Source organism: Gavia stellata, chromosome 5, assembly GCF_030936135.1.
Source record: "Gavia stellata isolate bGavSte3 chromosome 5, bGavSte3.hap2, whole genome shotgun sequence".
NCBI classification, from domain to species: domain Eukaryota; kingdom Metazoa; phylum Chordata; class Aves; order Gaviiformes; family Gaviidae; genus Gavia; species Gavia stellata.
This window is the reverse complement of record NC_082598.1, coordinates 55,623,479-55,647,193: the sequence shown is the minus strand read 5'-3', so window position 1 is coordinate 55,647,193 and position 23,715 is coordinate 55,623,479. Positions and strand designations below refer to the sequence as shown.

General features: G+C 41.0%; 1 protein-coding gene across 1 annotated transcript in view; it reads left to right on the top strand.

The window, feature by feature from the left end:
- Positions 1-23,715, top strand: part of PPP3CA (protein phosphatase 3 catalytic subunit alpha) — a 192,022-nt gene that overhangs the window by 63,149 nt on the left and 105,158 nt on the right. Inside the window, exon 2 of the mRNA XM_059817411.1 lies at positions 16,065-16,265. Coding sequence (XP_059673394.1) covers positions 16,065-16,265 — 201 coding nt within the window. The remainder of the gene's footprint in view (positions 1-16,064; positions 16,266-23,715) is intronic.

Genomic DNA, 23,715 nt, shown 5'->3' with positions numbered 1-23,715 from the left:
CAAAATATCTTCTTTTTAGCGTAGTAACCTTTCCTAGCAGGGAGGTAATATAAACAAAGGCTCTGTGCATGTGGTGTGAGACTTGCATGGTTAAATGAGCTACTCTGAGCTGAAGTACACTGTGCTGTTCCTTGTTTGCTTTGACGGAAACCTCCTTACTGGTTCTGCAGGCTGTGGTAGAAGGAAATCAGCTGTGCTGAAATGAAGAGCAAAAACCTAAATTCTCCAGAGATTGAATATACATTGAACTGAATTGCAATACTTATGTATTCAAAGATGGATTAATTCTTGGGTATGCTTCTCCAAACAGGGAAAATAACAACAAAAACCCCCCCACCAACTTTTTTTCATAGACTCCAACAGATCAGATGGCCACCAATGGGTGGTAGGCAGAATGCATAGAACTAGTTACACTTGGAGTGCTAGCTGGATTTTGGAGAGTAATAACTCCCCCTGCCCCTCCCGCCCAAGCCACAGTAGTTTATTGCGTTGTAATAAAAAGATGTAAATTAGACTTCAGTGTTCAGAAGATATACAGTGACATGTTTTCAAAACCAAATTAGATGCAAATCACTTAGGCCTTTGCAGCTCCCGTTGAGATTTTGCACATGTTGGATGACAGGAATTAGTTCTGTTAAGTAAGTCTTATGTAATACAGTCTAAGCATTGTGAAAAAATGCAGTTTTCTTTTATGGTAAAGTACAACGGAGACGGTTAATCATATTTTTGGTATGTTTTAGTATATGACAGAGAAGGGGGAAAAGCAGAGTAAGAGAGGCAGATTCTGCAGTCTTTTGAGACACATGCTACTGGAAAAGTGTGAAGTGAATGGTAAAAGATATGATTTCCTCCATGTCAGAACTGGAACCAGATTAATGACCGGGAGCATTCTGGTCTGAAATAGAGCCTTTTTTGTTCCGAGATCTACAACACAGCCTACAAGGAGCTGGTTTTCACAAGTATAGAAAAATGCTTTTGTGTATCCAGTTGTAACAGGCTCTAGGGGAAAACCCAAAGTTACTGATCTCCATTGACTCTATTTATAAATTTTTTTAATCTTTACATTATTTTCTTTTTATACTGGAATGTTTTATCTTTTTGGTGATGCCTATGTGATGTATTAATAATGCAACTCTCAGCTGCATTTACAAGGAAATAGTGGAGGCCATTCTGGAAAGCTGTAGTTAAGTCAGGAAAAGCAGTCATTCCACTCTGCTTAGTATCTGTTGGGTTACAGATATGAAAAGACTATAAAAAACTGTGGAAGCAAGTTTAAATATTGTTTCAGCTCTCCAGTGGTATTCCAGAGGAACAGTTAGCAGACTGGGAGGGCTGGGAACTGCTGTCATCTTTCTAATTTGTTCTGTGCGGGAAAAGTTATTTAAAATAATAGATTATTAAATTGGAAACGAAGGTATTCTGCACCTTTTTGATTGTGTTTTGGAGACCTTCATAATAGGGCAAACATTTTATACCTGATCAAAAATTACTCCTTAGGGTAAGGAGGAGACAAGCATCTGTCCCTCAGTTGAGCACTTACCTGCAGTGTCTGCCTGGGTTTAATTTGTTTGTACCGTCACATCTTGTTAAACGGGGTGGGCTTTTGAAAGGCTCACCTTCTCCCTCGAGTTTTCTGGTGATAAAAGAGGGTACTTCAATACTTCAAACCTGGACCCACTGGCTGCCCATAGAACATGACAGACTCTTTTGTGTTCTCCTCGCAGAGCAATATTGTTTCTGGAGATAACGGCTTTGCTGAAGATACTCTTTGAACAGAGGCAAGGTTGCTGGAGTGATTTGGGTCAAAACAAAAGTAGCCTGTACTGAGGAGTTTCTTTTGGTATGCATTTCGGGTATGGTACACATTATTTTAGAAGGATCTGAAGGATCCAAATTGCCTGGGGTACTTGCAGCCCCAAGATGTATTTCTTTTTACCTATTACCTCAAAAACTTCTTCAAATGGAATAGATATTTCTGGTGTTAATATGCTTTTGGGGGTTTGCGCTTGAATTTGTATGGATTGAGAGATAGTATAGTTTAGAAGCCTTGCAGCTATTCAGTGTGTTTCCCAGATATGATCCTTGAGGCTTTTGGGAGCATGTGGATTAGTGTCCATTACCCTTTGAGTTCCCGTGGAATCTCTCATTTGAGGTGATGAGACTTGAAGATGTATACTTCCCCCAAACTTTGACAAAATTGGTTTAATTTCTTAGGGCGGCACTCTCAGAAGTGACCGATTGTTCACATCTGCACAGTGTAACGTTACCTGGCAGCAAACCTAGAGAAGCACTTTAAATTTCTCAGCTGTGCGTGACGTAGGGGTTTTTTGTGTGAAAAGGAAATAGAAGTTGGTACAGCCTTTGGTGCTTCTCTCTTGTTCTGTATGGCTTTAACAGGTAAAATCTGTAATCTGTATAGGTTTTACTTGTGTGCATGAACACGCATGCAAACACAGGCACTCGGGTATATAAATTCATTACAATTCCTGTAATTGTGATTCACTCCTTTACTATTAAATGGGTCTCTGCCTACAGGTACTTCTGCATTCGCTGCAGATGGTGCAGGGCAACAGAAATTAAAAATCACTTCAAGAAGCATAATCATTGTAATTTTTGCAATTCTTTTTAATTGTGCCAAGCTGAAGGTATTTAAAAAAACCCCAAACCAAAATTTGTAGGGCAAATTGCTTGGTTTGGGATACCTCTGTACATTTTAAAGGTGCTTCCTTTTCTTACACTGTTCCCTGTGGTAACTGTTGCCTTGGTCATGGTATATCCAGAGAAGTGGTGATGAGGTACTGGCTATACAAATCTTCACATACCTTTCAGGTCAGTAAAGCATATATTTCAACTTCAGTTAATGATATTATGTACCCTTTTTTAATGTCATTCTTGCATATGGTCAAAGCTAGGCGAGCTTTGCCCCTCCTCTGGACAACAAACCACTTTACTAAGGCATTCATCTCTTACCAAGGAGACAACCACAGCAAGCCTTGACAGAGATGGTTCGAAGTACTTGTCTTGTAAGTAAATACCAGGCATCTGCAGGATCCCCGCTGGACTATCAGCTGAGATGTAGCAAATATTTTGCTCCATCTGTGATGTTTTCACCCAGCCTAGTCAGGGCTGCATCAGGGCGTTAGCACGCAGCGTCGCCTCAGAGGTTTTGCCGCACGTGTATTATCAAATCACAGGTTGAGCTTACAACCCCGTGAGGCCATGCCAGGGGTTTCGAATATTTGGTACATCAGAAGTTTGCCTTTAAAAGAGGGTGAAAGAAGGGACAATTCCAAAACCTATATATTTCAAAATTTTGGATGCCTTGGGGGAATTACTAAATTTTATGTTGGTCTTTTATCGCCATTTGATTTTAGAGGCCAGCTGTACACCAGAGGTCTTGGAGATTGTTCTGTGTAGGAGAAATAAAAAGTGTATGAGGGGTAATTGTGGTGATTATTGTTTCCTAAGGCATTATTAAAACTGCATGGGTACATACAAATGTAGAAGAGTTGAATCAAACAGCAGAAAGTGTTCTGTGTGTGGTTACGGATCTGTTTCAGGAGGTGTTGAGCACCCAGACTCTTTTCCCTACTTTTTTTTTCCTGCTTGTTTTCCCACTGCTTGTTCAGGCTGTGAAGTTGTCCTTCACGACGAGCTTCTCTGACCTTCCTGCTGCCTCTCTTGCACTGGTGGGGAGATCTACATGAAGCAAGAACCAGGGAATTCTCTGGCCTTGTGCCCCCTTGTTTGAGTTGTGAAGTATGCCTTTTATCTGCAGGTCTTTATTATACGCTTAATGCAAACTTATTGTTCAGCGTGAGAGGTAACTGCAGGCTTGGAAAGATGCTTCTTTCATTTACAAGTAGCAGGAACTAGCCCCTTGGTATTTGAATAAAAGCACTAACAACCCCATGTTCCACTTAAGTCAGAGTTGTTTTCCTTGACTCAAGATGATACGCAGAAATGAAGTAATGCATCTAGTAAAAAAGAACAGTGCGGCACTCTCTCCAAGAGGAAAAAAAAACCCAACAAACTGGCACGTTCATGGATTGTGTATGCTGGATGGCTTCTCGGTGCTAGGTTGTGATTATGGCTTGCTTCTCTAGGTCCTGCTTTGCCTTATGCTGGTTTGCTTCATTATGATAATAATGTAGAAGGCCAGCTGTATTAGTTAGATCAGTAATGTTGGTGTAATGATATTTCAGATAGAGAAATCCCTGTTTCTTGCGAAGGTCATTTAATCAAAAAACTCTGAACCTTACAGATAAACTCATCTGTTGGTTAATACAGTGAACAAGTGGTCTGGAGAGATTAAGAACCAGTGAAGATGTGTAGGCTAGTTTTATCATTTGCAATCCATTGGTGACTAGATCTGTTTTGATATGTCCATGAGAAATAGCATCTGTGGCTTCTCCTCTGTCTAATGGTGCTTACTTTCGTGTATAAACAGAAATCTTACAGAAAACCTGACTTGGAATCTTTGCTAGAGCACTTGAGTCCTGTTTGCCACTTTTGTTTTTTACTGTTCTTTATGTGGAAAACATCTTAATTTTATTTGTCCTAACATCCATTATTAATAGTAATAAATATTAATAAATGTATGCACACTGCAATCCTGCCATGCTGCAGCAGTAACTTGCACAGTTGTCCCTCCATTCTTCTCCCCCCTTAATCTTGTAGCCATACCTGCATCCCAGGCTAATTAAAACTTTTCAGTTCAAGGAGGAGTAAAATTCCTCACCTTCTGGGAAGGTGCAGTAACACTCTATTCTTCCTGGAGGAAAAGACAATTTCCTCAGCTTCTCTTGAAAACTTAACAGCTTAGCATAAAAAATTTTTTGGACTCCTTAGGACCAGAGAAAAGTTGCTTATGCAGGAAAGGAATGCTGCCATCAAAATTCCTGACCTTAGGACAGATGAGGCCATTTTTTATGCCCAGCAACCACTGAATGTCAAATGTGTAAGCGGTCTTTGGAGCAGAAGACATGAGTTTAGTTTCCCTGGTGCCTGTATCTGCCTAGGTTGCAGCGTCACACTTCCTCTCCATCTGTGTGATCCGGGGCTTTTGAGTCGTCTTTGGAAAACTATTTTGGGCTTCGTCAGGGTGGGGGAGAGGACCTCCAAAGCTCAGCTTGGACTGGTCTATAGCTGAAACGTTCACCAAGAGAAGAGGAGGTGGTATTGAGCCTAAGGTCTCAGGCACAGCAATTCACTGAGTGGAGTGAGCGCTGGCTGATTGAAATCTCCTTTGATCTTGGTATGAAATAATATTCACCTGTTCTGCACTAAGGGATTTGAGACCTGAGGTTGTGACCGAAAGGGCCTCCCTCCACGTCGCTGTTAGCAGATGAGAGTCCTCTCTTCTTGGTTTCTCTCTGGTAACTGTGCTCGTTCGCTGGCCTTTTTGGAAAGGGTGCTAGAAGTCCTGTTGTGCCGTGCTGGTCTCCATGCAGGGGTCCTTCACAGAGCCGCCGGGACCAGCACACGCCGGTGGATAACAGAACTGAGCGCCCCAGTGCTGTGGTCTCTCTGTGGGTGTAGTCATCGGCAAGTGAAGATTAAACTGCTTCTGCACAACAGACCTGGGAATAAAGCACAGGTCTCTGATTCTCTCATAGGCTCATAAAGCTGCTTTTTTAAACTCCAGTGTTCTGCTTAAGAACAGGATGTTTCAGTCAGTATCAGCAAAATGGTAAGTTTAGACAGATTTATTTTTATCCAACACGTTTATTATGCAGCAATTGAGATTTGAGGGAAGATACAGTTTACAAAAAATATAAAAGCATCTATAACAAATAAAAGGAGGATTTGGATTAAATATCCTTTTAAATACAGGGCTAGAAGCTTATACTGAGGGCTTTGAAACTCTAGTGCTGCCACGTATAGTCAGATAAAATCCAGAACAACAATTAAAAAAAAAAATCTATTAAAGTACATGATGGTACAATCAACAAAAACTTGCCTTTTAAAGTTTTTTCAATTTTTTTTTTTATAACCCTGCATGTGTTATTTTTAAAATAAAAACAACTTTCTACAGCAGTCCAGCTTAGTTGATGGAAATAAATATACTTTGGAGATGAATCCAAGGCAGAATTTCCATGCGGACGCTCTGTGGTGTAAGCGCTGGTAGAGGCGAGCCATGAAAAGCGAACAAAAATACCAGGGCTGATTCACAGCCACGTTGCTTCAGAGTAATGCCAGTGTCACTGGGTTCGGTTTGGTATGTTTTATTTAGACATCGCGAGCAGGCTGAACCCCATTTCAAAGCTCACCGTGTGAGCCGTTAATGCTGGATTAGAAAGAACATTTGTTTAATGGCATTACAGCGGCATAGCGCGGTGGTGAATGTGGTCCGTAATCTTTAGCATTGATCTATGCAAACTGTAATAACATCACAAGAAAATTAGTTCTTTAAGCACGTTGGAAGAACAAGTTGTTGTTGGGAATCCGTTCATACAATGAACGAGAAAGTCAGAAGAAAATGGTGCCATTAATCTGTATTGACACCTGAAGGTTATTTGAGTCCTAGAATCAATTATTTTTTTTCCCAATAGATTGAAATAATTTCACATGCGATCACATCCTGATTGCTTCCAATTAGGAACAATAGTGAAGTCTTACTGTAGAAAAGAAATTATCCATCACTCAAGTATTTCGGGGGATGGAGGAGTGTGCCTGATTCCTTATCTAAGTCTTGGAAGACCTTTGGTATTTTCCATTGTTACAAGGTTTTTTCCCCATGACTTTGTTTTCTCCAAATGAATTGTTCCCATAAAGGAATTTAAACTCTGTATAATTATTGTTCTCTGTTCCAAAAGCTAATAAAAACAAAACTCAACAGTATGCAGTTGGAGGCCTATGGAAAAACTTGGGTGTAACACACAAAGTAGAAAAACAAACTTTGCTGATGAGGCCAGGAAGCTACGATCACATTTTCCAGTTTTAACTGTATGTGTTGGTCCAAACTGGGAATGTTTCCTGTTAAACTGAATTTTTTCCTCTCTATTTTATTTTGTAGTTGTTTTTTTATCCATAAACTGTGGACAGGAGGGGATAATAAATGTCAAAGGTACTTGGTATGATCTCGAACACAGGGAAAGGATATATTGTTGTAATATTTTATAGGGACACATGTTGCCTTGTGCTCTATAAGACTGGTAGGATTTGTTTGCTTATTCCACTAGTTGGCCAAAAGATACAATGGGAATGCTGTTAGTAAATAACCACATACCCTACAATTTGATATTTCAGATAGACCTGTTTCTTTGAATTCTGAGACTTTTCTTTCAGGCAACTCTTTTAAAGTGCACCTCCTTCCTTTCCCCTTTCCAACCTGTTCGTCTTCCTAGGTTCTCAGGGAATGCTTTTTGATGTCTCTGTTGCCTGTAAATGTTCTTCTGTAAAGGTTTTAATGTCATTTTTTTCAGGTTTTTTTGAGAAACTGGAAAACATTTTTATTGCTGATTGTTTGATAATGATTGAAGATTAGAGTTAGATTTGGCTGGTTATGGAAATCCAAATTTATGTATGTTGCTGATAGCAATGCTTTAATTTATTATGAAAGTGTTAAGAGTGGTTGGGATGGGGACGGGTCAATCAATTCCCCAGATGAAAATCAAACCACCCAGGGAGTCTTGTGTGTTTATTTAGGCCTTTGTGTGTTTTATTACTCTTCATTTGAGCCCAGAGTAAGAATAATGTGTCACTGCTCTAACCCTTTCGAAGAACTCCTTTATATGAATTCTTCTTTAGGGTTTTTAAGGTTTCCTGTGGGAAATATGAAGAACATCAAATCCTATATTGGTGGGTGTTCTTTTGTTTTTTTAATGGATTTCTTTTTTTTGTGTGGTGACTTAAGGTGGCATAGCTACTTATGGTTGTTCTTTTCAAGTAGAATTTGACCTGCGTTTGAGGAGACTGGTTATGTTCTTTTAAAGAGTTGAAGAAAAGTGTTGCTATATACTTTTCTTATAGTTAAGTACTTACATTCTGGAGAAGGCCAGTAATGTAATGAAAAGACCATACCAATTCCTGAAGTGGTGGGAAGGGATAATACTGTAACCTTTAATCCTCTGGGAATGGGTAACTTTGTTGGAAAGACACCATTAGGAATTCAGATTTGAGGACCTTGAAATACTCTTACCTCAGTGGGGTAATTCGACAGAAATGACAGGATTTCAGCCCCATTCTGTGGTTCCAAGTTAACGGTGACTTTCGGTGCCCTTCCTCTCTGCTGTGCCACTCACCTGTTTGCAAAAAGGTCCCTGTGTGCCCATTGAAATGACGGAGGCAGTTGAGACAAGATTATCCTGTCAAAAATGTATCCACATTGTTGAGAGGTAACGAAATAGCTGCCGGCACAATGTGCAGTCCCTGGTAGGCAGCCGGTCAGATGCAGCCTTCTCCTGTGAAGTGGCAGAGTGCTACAGGGGGGTGAGACTTAATCTCTCCCTTGCAAGTTTGAGGCTCAAATCCTGCGGAAGCGTTTTGTGGGAAGAATTTTCTTCCCATAGGTATCACAGAGTTATGCTTCATGAGGACTGCTTGTGTTGTGCTCAAACGAGTTGTCTGTGTCCTTCACAGCATCCTTCTGGACAAGTTGTCCAACCGTGGGGTGAGCGGGTTTACAGTGCGCTGGGTGAAGAACCGTCTGAAAAGCAGAGCTCAAAGGGTTGTAGTGAATGGGGCTACATCTGGCTGGTGACCGGTCACCAGTGGTGTTCCTCAGGGTTCCATTCTAGGGCCAGTTCTGTTCAATACATTTACCAACAGTCTGGATGCAGGAGTTGAATGCACCATTAGCAAGTTTGCTGCTGATACCAAGTTGGGAGATGCTGTTGACTCTCTTGAGGGACAGGAGGCCTTGCGGAGGGATCTGGATAGACTGGAGCACTGGGCTGTGATTAATGGGATGAAATTTAACAAGTCGAAATGCTGGATTCGGCACCTAGGATTGAGTAACACCAGGCACGAGTATAAATTGGGAGAGGAGTGGCTGGAGAGCAGCCCTGCGGAAAGGGATCTGGGGGTGCTGGTCAACAGCAGGGTCAACATGAGTCAGCAGTGGGCCCTGGCAGCCAAGAGGGCAAACCACATCCTGGGGTGCATCCAACACAGTAGAACCAGGAGGTCAAAAGAGGTGATTATCCTGCCGGTGCGGCCTCACGTTGAATATTGTGTGCGGTTCTGGGCCCAACAATTTAAGAAGGATGCGAAGGTCCTTGAATGCGTCCAGAGGAGGGCAACAAAGCTGGTGACAGGGCTGGAAGGCATGTCCTGTGAGGAATGGCTAAGGACTTTGGGCTTGTCTAGTTTGGCGAAGAGAAGGCTGAGGGGTGACCTCATTGCTCTCTACAGCTTCCTGAGGAGGGGAAGTGGAGAGGGAGGTGCTGAGCTCTTCTCCGTGGTATCCAGTGGTCGGATGCATGGGAATGGTTCAAAGCTGCACAAGGGGAGGTTTAGACTGGACATGAGGAAACATTTCTTTACTGGGAGGGTGGTCAAACACTGCAACAGGCTCCCTAGAGAGGTGGTCGATGCCCCAAGCCTGGCAGCGTTTAAGAGGCATTTGGACAATGCCCTTAACAACGTGCTTTAACTTGGTCAGCCCTGAATTGGTCAGGTGGTTGAACTAGATGATTGTTGTAGGTTCCTTCCAACTGAAATAGTCTGTTCTATTCTAGTCTATTATTTTCCTCCATATTTCTCTTCAGCTTCAGGTGGAGTATTTCATGCGAGTAGTGAGAGGGTGAATTAGAAGGACTGATTAGAAGGCCAGACCAAGTGCCTTAGTGCCTGGAAACAACTTGGCAATATGTTGGGGACACTACATGACTAACATATCCCTTCCTTTTACAAACACCTTCCTAGCATAGCCTCTGACCAAAGTTGGGCGACCTTCTCTAAGGCAATTCAGTCTTTGCTGTTGTGTTCTCTAGTTATGATTGAAATGTCAGAATATATTAAAAGTAGTCATCAGAGCTGGGGTATTTGATGAAGTCTCTGTGTTATTTTCTTTTTTTTTTTTTTTATTTCAAGCCTTCATACATCAAGAAATGATGCTAGCAAGGCTCATCTCAGTCTTCTGTGAGGCAGTTTCCTTGCCAACCTGTAGTACCTTCCGGTGATGACATCAAGGACCAGAATTGGTTAACAACTTCAACAGCAATTAAGCAGCTTTGTTGTGGTGGGTTTTATTGCCCCCAACTATTCTTTGAGAAAAACGTTCCCCCTGACATGTTACGTAAAGAGGAGTCAGTGATCTTGGGTAAATCCTGACCATTTTTACCACAGCTGACTGCCAAGTCTATTGATAATGATTATTTCTGGGCTGCAGGTGTTATTGCCTCTTCTCAAGTGGCCTGTTTTCTATGCTGAGATATCTGTCAAAGGAACTCTTTTCTTTCTGTTTTCTCTCTAAATTTGGTATATGTGGGCTTTGTTGAGGAATGACCCTCTTGTCTGTTCTCGATTTGGTTTACAGGTGCTGTTACTCTAATGTGACTTAATGCAACAGCACCTTCTTTTTGATGGACTGTTTCTTTATGCAGTACTGACTAGCTTGCCCAGTGTAGCCCTCAGCTTTCTGTGAGGCAACATACCTTGTTCCTACGTGATGTTGATTTAATTATATCTTTAAGCAAATACAACTGTGTTGAGCGCTTCTGATTATACTGCAAGAACTTCTTGGCCACGGGGAAAAAGTAATGTTAAATTTCTACAGGAATACGCCTAGTTTCTTATTATATTATACTGTACATTTATTTTTCAGATTTTAGTTTCCAACACTTTAACCATATCAGCAATTATTGAGTTTTGTCAAATTGTTTAGTGAAAATCCGGTAAGCAGATTTAGTAACAAAAAAAAAAAAGTCCTCAAATACGTAATGTCTTAAAATGGCACATGGAAGTTGGATTGTTTAGAAAGGGGTTACTAATTCCAGTGATGTTTCCAAATCAGGAATAGCTGCCAGGCAGGCTTTACGTTGTGTGTGCTTACTCTTAATGAAAGGCACTAACATAAAATGAAACATGATAGTTTTTGTTAGAAAATAAAAGAATATGAGTTCCACTGAGGAAAATTTTGGTTTGAGTCTTACGCTGTCATGTAAATAGTTGAATTTTTTTTTAACCAGGTAGAGATGTATTTTCCTGTCTAAAATTCAAGTGGACAAAAAACCAGTAAGAAATCGCACACATTATGAATGCTATAGTACAATTTTTTATATAGAAAAGAAATTTTGTCTTCTGAATAACTGACCCTTCTGCATACTACTCCTAAAAAATACCTGCTATGAAAAAAAGGTGTAGCTTAAAGAAAAGATCCCAGTGATCCATCACGTTTGAATGGCAAATCTGTCGCCAGATAACTTGTGCGTGGAGCTGAAAGCATTGTCCGCGTGCCGCCTCAGGAAGTCTGTGGAGGGGGATGTTTGTCCCGTGAGAGCTCGCTGTCCTGCGCGGCTGAGCAGCCTTTCCCTTTCCCCCTGCTGTGGCGAGCCCTGCGCTGCCTGGGAGGTTTCGCTCTCTTCCCTCTAGCAGCCGGGGACGGCGGTGACTCGCCCTCTTGTCCCTGCCTGTCACCTGCAGTAAGTAGTGTTCTTGGAAAAAAAGGTCATCGTTCTTTCCCTTTTGGTTCATAGTAACCCTGTAAGCCAGAAATTCGTAGGCAACTGTACAGGAACATGCTCAGAATTCCGTAGCGTTAAACTATCGCCATTAGGTCAAAAAGTTGATGCTTGGCTGCTACTTTATATACTGGACTGTCGCTTTGGTCAGACGCACATGGTTGGGAAATGCAGAACTCTGATTAAATAGTAAACACTCTGGTATGGATGTTGTTATTGTTCAGCAGGAATGCCCAAGAATATGCCATGTGTTGAACCACATTGTAAATTGGGGGTAGATTTTCAAAGTCAGCCAGCTAACACTTTTTGCAGGCTATTATAAAAATGTTCCTGGCTTCCGAAAACACAGTTTTGTTGGAGTTTCTGAGATGGGGAAAAATATTATGTATCCTGAATCTGAAGATTATGAATAAGTAGGTGTAACAAAACAAAGCTGCAGAGTGACCTGACTTTCTTGCATGTGTAGAGTTAAGTGTCGACCTGTTGAATAACTTTTGCTCTAGCCACTGCTGTAGTGCGAATGTTTCTCAAAAGGCAGAATTGCAAACTGCCATCAGACAAATGCAATGCGTTGGGTTATTGAGATGATGACAGTTATTGGTGTGTTTTCCCTACAAATGAAGAGGAAAGCCTTTATTTTTTCATGAAAGTATGGTGTGCTATAAACATAGTTATATACAGCGTAAGTTATATGAAATTACAGGACAAGCATTACAGAGGGAGATAATTTGCAAGGAACTTGAATATTGATGAAAGAGTTTTTCTTATGGGCAGCCTCCTCTGAGAATATTAATTTTGTGTACAGCTTCATTTTAAAATGAATAATATATATAAAAAAATTATGCTTGCTTTGCCGCATGCTTGTATTCTATTTATGTGTGTGCACGTGGTACACTCTAAGCACAGCTCTTTATTGTTTATTTATTTGTTCTAGAGAGGCTGCTTAATATTTGAGAGAAACAGTAAGGATGCGTCTGACCTTTGCAGGCTGTGTTATCAGTAAGGTGGGTTTTGCAGGAGCCTGCAAGAACAGTAAAATAGCAGGTTGATCTTTTTCTTCATTTGCTGGAACATGCTCAAGAGACCTGATAGCACAAGAATTAAAAAAAGAACACAGTAAGTGGTTAAAGAGTATTTTCTTGTGTTTTCAGATCTTGGGAGGATGCTACTGACAGGCTGAGGTCAAGGGTTAAAAACTTTTGTTTCTTTGCTTTTTGTTGTGGTCCCTGTTTTATTACCAACCCACCAGGGTAGTATTTCCCATGGGGAATAGTTGGTTGGTTTTTCTTTTAAGACAAAGAAATAAATGTAAATGGAGGTGGAGCCCAATCCAGGTTTTGATTTTGACAGAGTATGGATAAGCGTGCATGACTTTCTCGTGTGGTCGTCTTGTAGTGGCATTTGTCACAAAACTTCCTGAAAATACATGTGGTACGTACACAGAAATTTTATCACCTCTCCCTTTTTTGACCTTCGCTCGAGACAGATTCCCACCTCTTTTTCCGACAATACGCCCTAGGCCTGTGGTGTGGTGAGGAGCTGGGTGCTGGCAGCTCAACCCGCCGCTCCTTCCTCCTCCCACCTCTCCCTGGTGAGCTCCTCTCCCAGCTCCCTGCCCTTCCCCGCTGTGCCTGCTGCGGGCACAGTTGCTGTCGGGTGAGGCTCTCTGGTTTATTTCTGATAAAAGCAAAACCACTGTGGGAGAAAGTTATTTGTTGCGAGTGCTAATAGCGTAGGTTGAAAAAAAGCAGAACAAAGCAGGTATGGAGAAGCTGATGGATACCCGTGTATTCAGATGGTAACATTGCTATATATAAAGCAATGGAAATTAAATGTTTGTTATATTTATAAAAGGATTTTGGTTGATCCAGGCATTTGTGGGTGATACCAGAAAAGAACATTGGTCCACGGACTTCCATGTGAACATGACCGTTTCTTACGTTGTTCTTATGTGGAAGCTTCGTGTATGCATACATACAAAATTAATGTTCTCATAATGGAAGATGCAATTTGTGCTCTATTCAGTCGCTCATGTTTTTTGCTAATTAATCATTAATCATCTGCTATGGGAACAGTATCTTTTTTCTTTAATTAGCCACTGGTACATGTTTGTTAGAAATCTGCCTGCAGAGCTCTTACAGTGCTGCAGTGTATGCCATATTTTTCTCTTAATCCGTAGGTAACATTTCATAGCTTTTGCTTGCTTATCTGTTTTGCTCTATCTTTATAAATGTAAAAACCTCCTTTCAGCATACATGTATATATGGTAGTTAACTCAAAGTAATAGTATGCTGCGTAAGTTTTTGCACCGTGATACCTTTGGGGAAGAACAGAGGCAGTTGTCTTGCAAAGGAATGCAAGTGAATAGTACGTGCTTCTTCCAGCCAAAGTGACTGGAGATAAATAACGACTTTTCTCTCTCCTCCTTCCTCCACTCAGGAAATCCAGGATCATTAAGACTGGCTGGCCTTCTGGATTTTTGGTTTTGTTTTTTGTTTTTCTTTTTTTTAAGAAGGAGGATGGAGGCTTGGAGAAGTGCTGAGTTCTCATTACCTTCCTTTTTCTTGCAATGATTATTCTTTTTCTGTGTTGCATAATGAATTGTTTATAGCTCATGTATATAGCCATCTTGCTTTCGAGGGTCTGCTGCAGATAGGTGTGAAGATTGACAAAGCGTACAACCTCATTTTTGTCAGCGTCACGGGATAGGCTTAACTGCAGTAGCTGCGAAAAGCAAGGTGAGGTTTTGGGCTTTAACAGCCTACCTCTCATCATAGAAGTACCACTCAAAACACAAACTAATTTAAAGCAGTCTAGGAGTTCTTGTCGATTGAGTGAGAAAACCATCACAGATCTGTGGCAGGGCTTGCCAGAACTGAAGGCTGTATTTTAACTTCATTGTTGGTTGTAGGTGTCGTTGCTTCAGGAGAATCCTGGTGGCGTTAGGGATGTCACAAACTTTCACCTTCTCCCCCTTTTGTCCTGCATTTTAAGTCTGAGAGCAGTTGGGCTTCAGTGTATTGCAAAGACCCACATTTATTAGTCCCCACCAGACTATTTTAATGAATGAAGTGCTGGAGCTGGGGCAGCAAAAAGGGAGGTGGGGGGGAATTGAGGGGGGAAAAAAAAAGCATGTTTTCTGAAGATGTTTGTGTTTAAAATATCTTTGGAAAATAATGGCACAAAGTGAAATTGTTTATTATCTGCTCTGTTATTTCTGGTAGTGTATGTGAAGAGTTCTTGGCTTGGGCTTTAAATGATATGTATGATTTGTGGGCTGTTTCTGAAGTACACTGATTGTGAAATGAGAAGAAAATTGAAGCTAACGGATACGTTGATGTGCTGCGTTAGGGTTTTGTGTCTCACGATGTGGCGGAGCTGCCAGTAAGACGCTGGGCGGGAGACAAGGCCCTTCGGCAGGGACGGGGTGGCGCAGCGGATGCGGCCAGCCGAGACCAGCCCTGCGGCCACCTCCTCTCCCTGCTCGAGCTCCCAAATAACCTGACCCTCCCGCAGCTGTGGCAGGGATCAGTATAATCACCCTGTGGCTGGCGAGGCAGGCGGTGCCTGGTTGAACTGCGAGGGAAAGGGGGTTAAGCTGGGATAACGCTCCAGCCTCGTCCTGGCAGCTGACAGCATCGCCTCCCAGCCTTCTCGCCCCAGCTGGCTCCAGGAGAGCGAGAGCAGGAGCATCTGAAGTTTACTGTACGCCTCAAACCTTATGTGACGGCAGTACGCAGCTCGCTAGCCGCTGCCATGTTGCTAGGGCAACCCGCCTATTTATTCATTTATTTCCAACTTCAGTCTGATCCATCCTCTGCCCTGCCTTTGCTGGAGTGGTCTGTTTGGCACACAGGCGCGCTTTGATGGGCTTCGCATGTATCTTGCGTAGCTAACTATTACTTACACAGGGAAGACATCTTCCATCCCCCTGCCCCAAGTCGTTAGAGAGAGGTCTGTCTTGGATTTTAGCTTTTTAGTTGGAGTGTATCTATACATGTCCATGCATGGAAATTGCATATTGCACTTGTTTGTGCATTTTTTGCTCTTAATGGAAGGGAGCGTTATATCAATGTTCTCTAGTGCTACTAGAGCAGTTTAAGCTCCATTCCCTCCTTTCCCTGATATTCCCCTGCCTTTTGGGGGGCTTGTTTGAATGTATCTACCTGTCAATATGGCCTAAATCTTCCTCTCAATTTTTTATAAGCAAGAATTATTTGTTTTTGCATGCGTGAATAATGTAGCCTGCAGAATACCTGTGCTTTAATGGTATCTTTGATAATCCTATGTACAGTTTAAACCACAAATTATAAGAGGCAGTAGAAAATTCATCTTAACACTGTTTTGCAGCAGAGATGTCTTTTGAAATGTGTCATTATCAATAATAGAGGCTTTACTGTAAAAAGTGACCAGGTATTTTTGTTTTTTTCCACTCAGCTGTACCATTTCCTCCAAGTCACCGGCTCACAGCTAAGGAAGTGTTTGATAATGATGGAAAACCCCGTGTGGATATCTTAAAGGCCCACCTTATGAAAGAAGGGAGACTGGAAGAGAGCGTTGCTTTGAGAATAATAACAGAGGGAGCTTCAATCCTCCGCCAGGAAAAAAATTTGCTGGACATAGATGCACCAGTCACAGGTTAGTATGGAGTTATGATGATGGAGGGGATGGTTGCTGGTTTGGGACATGTTAAGTAATGCATTAGTGTATGTGGCTTCCTAAGGAGCTGAAAGGCAGCTTGAAAATAATTTGTTCTCTGCAATGCTTGATTCTCTCTTTGTCTGCTACTACTAGGATAATGGAGGCCATCAAGCAGCTTGTAAATTAGAGGAAAGGATCACATCTGGTGCGCCCTTTCTGTTTCTAAGGCAGAGAACATTTTTAGTCTTTAGGAGATCAGAAGAACTTTCTTAAACTTGAAAAGTTATCTGGCCTTTCGCACCAGGTATTAATTCAGTAATTTTATAGATGTCATTTACCATAGTAGCACTGTTCAGACATACAGACAGCATTGGGCTCTGAAGGAACAATGGTGTCAGAGTAAATGGAAATTTTAATTAAATGCTAAGGAAAATAACAAGTGCAGCAAAAAGGAAAAAAATGAGCGGAATCCTAGTTTGTGTTGCCTGGGGGATTAATGAATTGTTCTGGTTGCGGATCCCATCCTGCCCTTGACTATCAAACACTACCACCCACTCATTAATCCTCAGGAAATGCCTTACACTTTGAATTTCCTTCTCTAATTGTCTCCTGCCTCTGACTGCATTCTGAGCGTATGAATGCATTTATTTGCTCTAATGTGCCTCCTCCCCTGTTTTGTTGTTGTTACTGGATATGAATGCATTTTTTGCAAGAAATAGGTCTGTGGCATAGAAAGTTAGCTGTGGGGCAAAAGATAACTAATTCCAGCCATCTTAAACTATGAAACCAAACTATAAAACTTGGTTTAAGAAGGCAGGTCCTTTTGTCACTTTTGTTTCTGGAGAGCCCTGACAAAAGTAAAAGAAATAGATGCATCTGCTGCAGAAGAAGGGTAACCAGTCTTTATTATCAGTACTGGTAGCATTCACCAAAAACTACATTGAAGTAGCAAAACCTTCATTTTCGAGAAAACTTCTCTGAAACTGAAGAGAATAGTGTCTGGACTAGAATGGTGCACAAGTTATTAAAGATTGTAATTTTAAAAATGACATCCAAATAGGGGGTTGTAGCTTGACCTGGAGAGGTAATGTGTATCATCCTTTACGTAATAATTAGCTTGTCATGCTGCTGTACAATTCTGATGGAAAACATGTAAATCATGTTGCTGCTCGTGGATTAATAAAGAAAATAGGATGAATAAAAGGATCCCCCAAGTAGACTGAGAATCAAGTTCTACAGATATTTTCTTTGACACTTCAAGATAAATGGCAGTTGTAGAGGTGCAATGCCGTTGTCCATAACTGAGTGGCAGACATGCAGAAATTCTATCTGTCTGGAGATTTTCTCTTTTTTTTTGAGTGTGATTTTTTAAAATTTATTTTTGTATGTATTTTTAATCCATTGAGAGATGTAGACTGTAGGAGGACAGGTCTGGCATGTTGTGTCCCGAGTGATTTCCGTAAGTCCATGTTTAATGTCCTCTCTACCTTTTAAATTTTTCTCTTTAAAAAATGCTTTGAAGGTATCGGAATTTTTCTGAATTATATTTTGGAGATTAATCTCCTGAAGGTTACACAATTGTATAACACTGGTATAATTTAAGATTGTGATTCTTTTTTCAGTTGAGCCTACATCTTGTTTTGTTCCTGCTTTTGAAATTATTCTCACGCAGTGATTGTGATACTGGAGCATTCTTCAGGGTGGCTGGTAGCTACTCTCTTTTAAGCTAGTGTAGGAAAGCTGAGCTCCTAATGCTTGTTAGTGGGGTAGCTGAGAAGTGCTAATGTTCTGTATGAACAAACATGAAAGCTGGAGTTATGAAAGGGATCATCAAAAGAAGGAAAAAAATAAATTGTGAGAGGAAGGTTGGGAAAGCTTGTGAGGCATGTTGTTGTGGGCCTGACAATTTTCTTTATATGAGTAGTGTAACAGCAGGTGACTGGATAAAGAGAATATCAATTGACCGGTGATGTGGTGGAAGTGCAAGGTATAGAGGCAGTCAAGAAATAACTATGGAGTAGAGGAAAGCTTTTTTCAAATGTATGGAAGAACAAACAAACCCACTAATAGTGGAGAAGAAAATAAATTTTAGATTTTAGACATGGCAAGCAGTCTTGTTGAAGAGTGACAGTCATAAATCATTAATATGGGATCCTTTGTGGGAGATGCATTCATCTTTCAGAAACATACCCCTGTAGCTGTTTAATGAGATGGCGATCATCAAAAAGAAGAGCATAACTGTTGAAGTAAGAGCACTGTGGATTAGTACAGTGATATACTTGATAAATGTTAAAGAACATGAAAAGTTTTTTCTTAAAGCCTTGTGCAGCCATCCCTCAGTTTGAAATTTCTCTTTTGTTCTGTTAATATCAGAGTTCTGTTTATAAGCAAAGTCATGTGAAATAAAGTGGGTACATAGACCTGGATTTGAGGGAAAAGGTGATTTGTATGTTGGGGGGCGGGGGGGAGTAATGCAAACAGTTAATGTGGGATGCACAATCCATTACTTTACACTTATTTATAAAACTTACTCTGTGTCTGTGGTTAGCTGGAAGCACTGATGTGATTGTCATTTTGAGTTAATACATTTTGTTTTCAAATTTGGCAAGGTTATAAGCCTTTTGAAGGATTGATGATGAATTCATTGCAACCTTAGCTCAAATTCTCATTGTTTGCTACCTACATATGTACATGCAAGTATAGTTTGCTACAATTCTGGCTTACAACCAAGGTGAGCTATTCCTGCAGTTGTTACACAGGGCTGCTGTTCTCTGGGTATGAATCTGAACAGAGCCGGAGCTAAGAGGACTCTCCAAGTTCTCTGCTACCCAGACTCTTCTTACTTTTGGGAAGCGTTGAGGCAACTTTGTCTTGACTTGTGAATGTGAGTTGGGAAGGATGGAGAGAGTTGGGTCAAAAAAAGTGTATTGAGGGGAAGACTGAAAGTAGGGAAGAAAAGTGGTGACAGGGGCTGCTCAAAAGATGACAAGGAGGTGGTTGAGACTGGCCACTTGACTTGAAGACAAGAATGTGATACCGGTGAGAAGCTTGGGAGACAAGGAAATGGCCAACTGGCTGAGTCAGAGGTTGACCAAGAATGGCTGGGCAGGGAAAGTAGGAAGATGAGCAAGAGGTTGCCAGGGTATTGGGACTAGCTGGGCAAGGCACCCCGTCTGGGAGGTGGAGGGGCACGTGGTGGAGTGGGCCTGGTGCAGTGACAGCTGTGGTAGAAGCAGTTACCAGTACAGACCTGGCTCATGACTGGCAGCAGTGAGGGGCTGGCACAAGGGTTGTGGGGTCAGCCGGGTTTCCAGTGTGGGGAAGAAACGAGCCAGGCACCCTGGGCTACTGGGATGCTTTCCAGTTGCCTGCAGCACCATGGGGAGTGTCCATGCCAGCCTTCACTCACCAGGGAATGGGCGGACAGCAGGAGAACAGGGAGCCACCTTCCACAGATAGATTGTTCCCGACTTCTTCATCTGTACCCTCTTCTCTCGGCAGCATGTGGTCTTTGTCTTAAGCTTGTGGGTTTGATGAGGTTGATCTACCACTAGACTACAGCTGTTCAGTGTTCAGAGGAAAGATGTCTCTATGGCAGCCTTAGCATTCCCAGTCCTGTTTTATGTTCATAACAGTATAATGACACATGGAGAAATTGGCTCATTTTTAATTGTATTTTCTAGAAGGCTAAGGAAGTATATCTCTGAACCTCCCTGATGGCAATATTTACTGAAGTCATGCTCCAAAGAACAGTTGGGAATGCCAGATTTCAAATTGCCTGGGTAGCTTTATGTGGCCTTATTGTATAGGTTCATTACTATACAGAGAGATTCTGGGCAAGTGATGTACGCTACTATTTGCATGATGACTGACTAATTACCTGCTTGTTTTTATGGGCCCTCACTTTCAGATCTAAAATCTGCTGTTCTTAAGTACTGAACACTCTTACTTGCATACCAAGCATGTGTCCTTTTGACTTCAGTGCATGGGTAACTTTCTCTATGCATGAGTATACTTGTATATCTCTGTATATTATAGAATTATCTATAAAATGATAAATTCTTTGGGGTTTTGAATGTGTTATGTCAGAAAAACAATTTTAGGTAAAGCCTTTGATGGCAATGTTGCCTTGCTTGGCTCCCAGTGTGTAAACTAGACCCTGTAGCTCACCTGTGTTTTGAAGACAGTAATTCACACGTCTTTTGAAGTGATGACATACTGCTATACTGAGTGGTGTTGAAAGTATGTGAGCAAGCTGATCATGCTGTCTTCAGAGTAAGGTTTGTAGAAGTTTTGTAACTAAAGCATACTTCACACAACTCACTGTCGTGTTGTTGAAGTTACTCACTGCATGAGTATGGTTCATTCTGTCCACTGCATGGAAAAGAGCAGAAAGTGCCTTTCTAATTAAGGAATTTGTAGCATCATGCATATGCAAGAGAGGTTGTAATTGAAACCTTAATTCTGTCACATCCTAAATATGGAGTTCTTTTTTTGCCAACATTTGTGGTGTTCATTTTAATTACTAGGTGTATGATTTATTGACGTTAATGGGCCTCAGTTCACTGGTCTTTTTCAAAGTAACCAAACCTGCACTTTTGGAACACGATAAATTAGCAGCTACAAGAGGGGTTGGGATTAAAATACAAGAACCCAAAGGTCATATTGCAGAATTAGATTTCAACAGCAAAGTAGTTGATGACAACAGCCAATTCCAGCTTCGCAGCTAGATCTAATTTTGAAGTTGGCCCTGTTTTGAGCAGAGCAGGTTGTGCTAGATGACCTTCCCACCTTAACTTTTCTGTGGTTTTAATTTATACCTCCTTAAATGACATACTTAACTACAGGGTAGACCCGTAACTCTAAGTGGTATGTTTGTCTAGTATCTATCATTGTATGTCTTTGCTTTTACCTTTTGGATTATGTTTCTTGAGGATATTGTTAGATTTACAGATACTGAAGGAAAATAGCATGATATCTCTTGCACATATGACTGCACAAGTGAATAAGCTTTTAAGAGATGTGTGTTGGTATTTTTAAGGTAAGTCTTTTTTCCTTGTTGATATCCATTTTAAAAGTAATTAACATGTGCTCTGTTTTTTCTTGTAACATATGACAGCTCTCATTTTGTGTACTCAGCGTGCACTCCTTTTGGTTAGTCTCTGCACATCATTATTAACAAGAGTTTCCCCTAGTAAACTAAGAACACAAAAGCCTAAGTCTTTATAAATCTGTGCTTTTTTGCATATGGTACTTATATGTAACGTATGAACATTACCCAGGCAGCTGCCTGCGTACAGGTGTTCTCAATTCTGTTTGCGTGGGTGCCTCCACCAGCAGTGGCAATGACAATAGTTTCTGGCCTGGTGACAATAGCCAGGCCATGTGCAGGCACAGGGAGCAGCATCTGCCAGTCCCTCATTTAGAAAAAATGGAAAACAGGTAAAACAAGCATACATTCCAGTTTTAAACCTTCACAAGCTTCATTGAGAAAGCCCTGACTGTGCTATCCTGTGTTCAAAGCTTTCTGAAATGCCAGGTGCTTGCAGCTTGGTTTGTGAAGATGAGCACTGGATGAAGACAGAATAAAAGCTTATTGTTACAGCGTAGGAACTTTTATAAAAAGAAAGTCAAAGTGTCTCAGTGTCTGCAGGTCTTTCTTTGGCCACATTGTTTTTATTTGCTAGTCCTGGTTTTTGCAGCTCCCACATTTACAGATGTGGTAGATGCAAGGAATGTGTGCTTGCAGAGCCTTCCTTGCTATTCCCTTTGCATTGCATAATGTAAGGTGGGGGGGTGTATTTCCAATAGCTATGTAAGTACTAACCTTGTGCATGCTGAGGGGGAATACTCCCACTTGCAGTTTCATTGTAGTGTCTTTGGGTAAAGAAAATTCCATTGGCTTGGTTGAATGTCGCAGTGGTATGGAAGTTTAACTTAAAGACTTGAATTGCTTGTAGTATTTGTATTGTAGTGAGCACGCTGAGAGTTTTTGCAATTTGAACTCTAAATTGATGGGGGGGAGAGGTTGTAGGCATCTGGGGATAGCCTGTGTGGGAGCAACCGTGGCAAGTCTGGTGACCTTTGGAAACCTTGGGTGCATTATAGGTCCATAAAACCTATAGGGGGAAAGCCCTTTCCCATCAGCATGTGCCTTTATGATCTTTGAGGCTTCCAGATACTCTCTGGGTACGTTATTCCATGGGATGGTAGGGTCTCCTGGGCCTGAATGTTTCCTCATATTCCACATACATTTTTCCTTTGCCCAATTTCTCTCATTTGGTAGCATAAAATAATATTAGTAGGTTGCTCATGCTGTGCAAGTTAAAACTTTGTAAACATCGAGAATTTCTAGCTAAAGTGATCAATGCTAAGGCCAGCTAATAAAAGTATTTATGCCCGCATTATAGTAAAAAGGCAATAATGTTTAAAAGTGCATCGAACTGTAGCACACGTGTAAATGATCTGATGCAATTGGAGAGCCAAACTAAAACAGTTTTTTCTGATTTTTTTACCTTTGAAGCAGTTTAAGATAGAATTCCAGCATGGAAAATAAACAGCATTACTTATTAGGGGCCTATAAGTATTGTAAGATCTATCTATATTAGCACAACATCAAAGTTTGTCTGAAATTAACATTTCAGTAAAAGCAATTTTAGTTAAGACTTCTCTATTTCACACTTAAGTAATTTAATTTATACTCTAAACCTAATGTACTGTGATTACTGTTGAGGAAACAAGAATTTCCAGCACACTGTTATAATATAAATATAAAATATTTACTTATGTGTTGTGAAAAAAGCATTTACATGATCAAATTGTAAAACTTCATCCTGAGTGGCTGGTGTCTCCAGACTCCCAAGTCGAAAAGCTTTAATGCTGGTTTGAAGTTTAGATGCCTGCAGCTTCTGCGAGTAAGTGTTAAACAGAAGAATTATTCTTTTCCCTTCTTTGCCATAATGCATTCATTAAAGTTATCTTTAAAAAGCAGCTTTAATATTGTGTGTGATACTAAAAGTAAGTGATGGGGTCTGCCCTCCGAACAGGGTGCTGGTTATGGTACGACACTTCTTTCTGTATCTCGGCCAGATAGTGGTATCTTTCAGTTGTGAGTAACTTCTGTAGCTGCTTTAACTGTACTGCTAGTCATTCTGAAAACATGCTGGTATTTTGTTCATTCTAGCCTTAAAATGCATGAGAGTCCCAAATGTTCCTGGTATAACTACATCAGTTTGAGTTTCTGCATTATACTGGTATACATTCCCTGTGGGGACCAGTAACACCTGAGAACTGGACACATTTCAGCAAATTATTCTCACTCTCAGAATACATTGCCTGCAGTTAATTCTCCTTCATCATAGGAAAATAAACTTTGGCTACAGTGCGGTAAATGTTAGTTTGAAATAAACTTTGACTTGCTTCTTTCTTAAATACCAATTCACAATCT